Source organism: Papaver somniferum, chromosome 7, assembly GCF_003573695.1.
Source record: "Papaver somniferum cultivar HN1 chromosome 7, ASM357369v1, whole genome shotgun sequence".
In the NCBI taxonomy this organism is placed as follows: domain Eukaryota; kingdom Viridiplantae; phylum Streptophyta; class Magnoliopsida; order Ranunculales; family Papaveraceae; genus Papaver; species Papaver somniferum.
In genome coordinates this window covers 53,696,179-53,700,125 of record NC_039364.1, presented here as the reverse complement: position 1 = coordinate 53,700,125, position 3,947 = coordinate 53,696,179, and the positions used below count along the sequence as shown (strand labels likewise).

General features: G+C 35.6%; 1 protein-coding gene across 1 annotated transcript; it reads right to left on the bottom strand.

Moving 5' to 3' along the window:
* Positions 1-490: 490 nt before the first annotated feature.
* On the bottom strand, positions 491-3,039 carry LOC113297326 (10 kDa chaperonin 1, chloroplastic-like). The gene is made up of 7 exons (XM_026545759.1): positions 2,890-3,039; positions 2,745-2,803; positions 2,600-2,650; positions 1,718-1,783; positions 1,536-1,583; positions 1,337-1,366; positions 491-795 (listed from the first exon to the last, which is right to left on the bottom strand). Exons 1-7 carry the CDS (start codon positions 2,972-2,974, stop codon positions 727-729), a joined length of 408 nt encoding a protein of 135 aa, XP_026401544.1. The 5' UTR covers positions 2,975-3,039; the 3' UTR covers positions 491-726.
* Positions 3,040-3,947: the final 908 nt, after the last annotated feature.

Here is a 3,947-nt window from a genome sequence, read left to right as displayed (position 1 = left end):
TCCCACATTGCTATAATCCGCTTAATTAAATTAAAATATAATATGGAATGGCACTTTAACAAAATTGTATCTCTTCTGTTTTTCCAATTTTATTGATTCTTTAAGAACTAAATGAAATTTAATTGAACTAAGAACATTGATTTTCGTTTCTAATTTGACTTTTTTCCTTCATCTGCCTTGCTTAGTAATAAAAGAATCATGATAGAGCTGCAACGTGCTAAAAGCCTAAGACCACTTTAGGGCGCTCTTAAAAATCGCAGATAGGTAGGTCATTTGGTAGAAGGAGATCACCGTAATCAAACTTCAGCATCTCTTTTTTTCTTGTTTCATTTTAGGTTTTCATCAATTCTTGTAGTGAATCCGTGTTAGTTCAATAAAACAAATCTTTTAACTTTTTGTTTTCTCCATCCTTAAATGCTGAAACCAATGTAGCCTGCAGAGGTTAAATCTGGCTCATGCCTATTCTGACTGAAACTTTCATCCACACTTGTATAAGGTTATAAATGTCATTTCATGCCAAAGCCGTGTTGCAGACATGATATTAACAGAGAAAAGCATTACTCATAAGGAATCCTTGACAATTTATCTCTTTAAAGTGGACTCAGATCAAAAGCATTACCCACAAGGAATCACTGTCTTGCATAATAAAATATCAATAGCAGATTTTCGGTTATGGAAATTTAAGCGCATAACTTAAACGAAGGAATGTAACTGAAACATTTCTTTTTACTCGACCACGGCCAATAAGTCACTCACTCGACAAAAGCAGTGCCTTGCATCCGATCCTAGATCCACCTGCATATAAAAATGCAAGTAAAATCACTATATAGAAAGATACTGCACGACACCATAAAGTCATAAAAGAATGCTAAAACCAGTAGTCCAGTTTATAACAGAATAAAAAAAGCATCTTCATATGAATCAAGGATGCAGTCAAGTCAGCTTCATGGCAGGGTAACTTAAGTTGTTAGGTTAAAATTCACTGTTTATAACTCCTCTTTCCAACTAATGCATACATAGAAGTTTCAGATTTCTGGAGGGTATACAAGGAGATCCATAGTCCTATGCTCTACATACAGATTTTTGGTGGTCAAAGTCTGCAGAGGTTTATACACACATGACATGACTCGTGAGCTTTATTTGAATTCGTACTTTTCACAGGATAAGGGAGCACCACTTACTGAGAGATGGTAGGGACAGTTATTCATGATGTGCATGCAAATACAGCCATAAGATGAGGTTCTGAACTAGAATAACGCAAAGGAAACAACCCTAAGTGGCATAAATCAAATATAACTTCCTCTGACTGGTGACAATTTACTGTGGCACCACTTACCTCATACGCATTAATGTCTGAGAAAAGAACCTGCCAAAAGATATGTTGTATTCATTAGCAAGAAGGAAGCGTGGACACAATAGGTAGAAATAGAAAAGGGAAATAAACCAGAGAGCAAAAGCCCATCTCGTATCAAATAGAAACACAGCGAATAACTTGTTGATTTGGAATCACTAAGAATGTCTAAAACTCGGCTCACCTTCTTTCCAGCTTCTACTTCCTGTACTTCGGCACCAACAGACAAAATCTGCAAAAGAATTACAGAAAATGGATTAGATACCTCAATGCAGTAGAATTGACTTATAGGATTTTTTTAATGCTTTCCTGGCATGTTGTTCGTGCAAATGTATTCACATATCTGGGTAGTTAAAGCTGGCTTACCTCCCCCATCAAGTATCGTTCGAATTTCACAGCGGATTTTGGCAACAACACTCCTCCAGCAGATTTCTGAACCCATAACAATATTCCCTTTGTTAGCAGGAGAATAAATGAAAATCTGGATGCCTAATAAACAACTTACCTACTGTAGGTTTTCTTACCAGAATCAAGTTTTTAAGGGGCGAAAAATTCAATTAAGTTAAAAGCAATAATGCATGCAGTTAGAGCTGCCTTAGATTTTCCCCCACTCCATTTACAAAAACGAAGGACCAAAGTAGATCCTCTTGTGTAAAGTTCAGGTCAGACTCCACACCTCATCATTAAGGTGCAATGTCCAGATAACAAGATGCTTGATTGAAAAACACTTACTGGCAGTAAGTGAGTTGTGTTTCACTAGTACAATACCAGTAAATCTACCCTGACATAACTAATTATCCAACACAATCACCCGTAGGCCTAGTATAATAAATTCTAGTACCATCAGACTACCCAAAAAACAGAAACATGAGAATGTTACCATCGCAAATCATTGATTCTAAGTTTACATCACCAGCACCCCACCCCTTAAACCCTTGACCAGCACCCCACCCCCTTAAACCCTTGACCTAAAGGTCTGAAAGCTGATGCTTTACCAACTTGGCCAAGGAGGCAAGTGGTCATTTAATTCTCTTATGAAGATCCTAAAGTCTCTTTTAAGACAAAATGGATGTTCAGCTGCTCCAAAATAACTGCCATTCGAGAACTAATAAGACTCTAAGAAAACAAAAATTCGAAAATGGATATTGCATACATTAAACCCAACTTTTACTTCCCAATTGGCTTTCATGCACAAACCCTAATAATATGGAAGATTTCCTTAGAAAACAAAATACAAATTAAATATACCTTGGCCAATTCTTCAAGACGAATTAGAACCCTATCATTTTGAGGAACAACCTATAATCAAAGAGGGAAATTCTCATCAAATTATAAGAAAATATCAGGAACCCAGAAATTAAATATGAAAATTGAGTAAAAAGAAAAAAAATACCTTTGATGCTTCCCATTTCTTTGATACTGCATTGATTCTCAAAGTGTTGCTTCTCAAACCTGTTCAATAAACATATACAATTAATTGACGGAGAAATAAATGGAAGTGGAAATAGAAAAATCAATTTGTAGAGGTGTTAACAGACCTGAAAGTATCTGATTAGAGAAAGAAGGTAGGTTTAGTTTGTGAGAAGCGAAGGGTTTAGCAACTGAGATGAAAGAGGTAGCCATGGATGGATAAGAGGGGGGGATAACTGAGCTCAACGAAATGGTAGTATTAATAATGTTGAAACATAAAAACCCTCACTGGGTTTTGTTAGATGAATATCGAATAATGACCGTTGATTATATCTTAAGATCTTCGATGATTAAAAATACCGGGGATAACCAGAAAACTCTGGTTCCGGTTCTGGTTCGATTTTTATCGCATAGTAAAAGAACCCTCTTACGGGGGCTCCGAAGATTTAGTTTCCGGAGCTCTTACGAATTGATCCTTCCCGATGATTCCCTAAAAAACAATAGGTTTCTATTTCACGGTAAAAATAAAAATAATTGAATTACCTCAATCAAACATTTATATTTTCGGATTTGAATTCAATTCTTCAGAAGTAATTGAATTACCTCAATCTAACACTTATATTTTCGGATTTGAATTCAATTCTTTAGAATTCAATTAAGAATTGGATTATCACATAATTAATTTCTTAGGAATCCATTCCAATCAAACAGGTGTAAACATGGATGAGGAGTGACTTAATTTATAACGAAAATATCTTTTAACAACTAACTTTACTATCTTCCTGGAGCAATTTAAAATCGGATTGGTTAAATATTTACTGATGCGAGGTTGTTTTTAGGAAAACCACTCCAGATCCTATATCTTTAATTCTTCAAATTATGAAGTTCATACGGTCCTCAATTGTTAAGGGAGGGGACAAAACTCAAGATATCCAGAAAATGAAGTCTGTTAAATCTTCATGGAGCAATTTAAAATCGGATTGATTAATATTCACTGATACGTCATATAATAAAGAGAACTTATCCGTGGGATATGCGTTCATTTTGTACTCGACCGACCAAGAAGTTTTCATGCACATTTCCGCAGGTTCAGACTGGGCCTCTTCGGCCTTGCATGCAAAAGCAAAGGTGCTTTTAAAGGCTTTGAAATGGCTAGAAGATAATTTACTCTCAAGTGTCATTATTG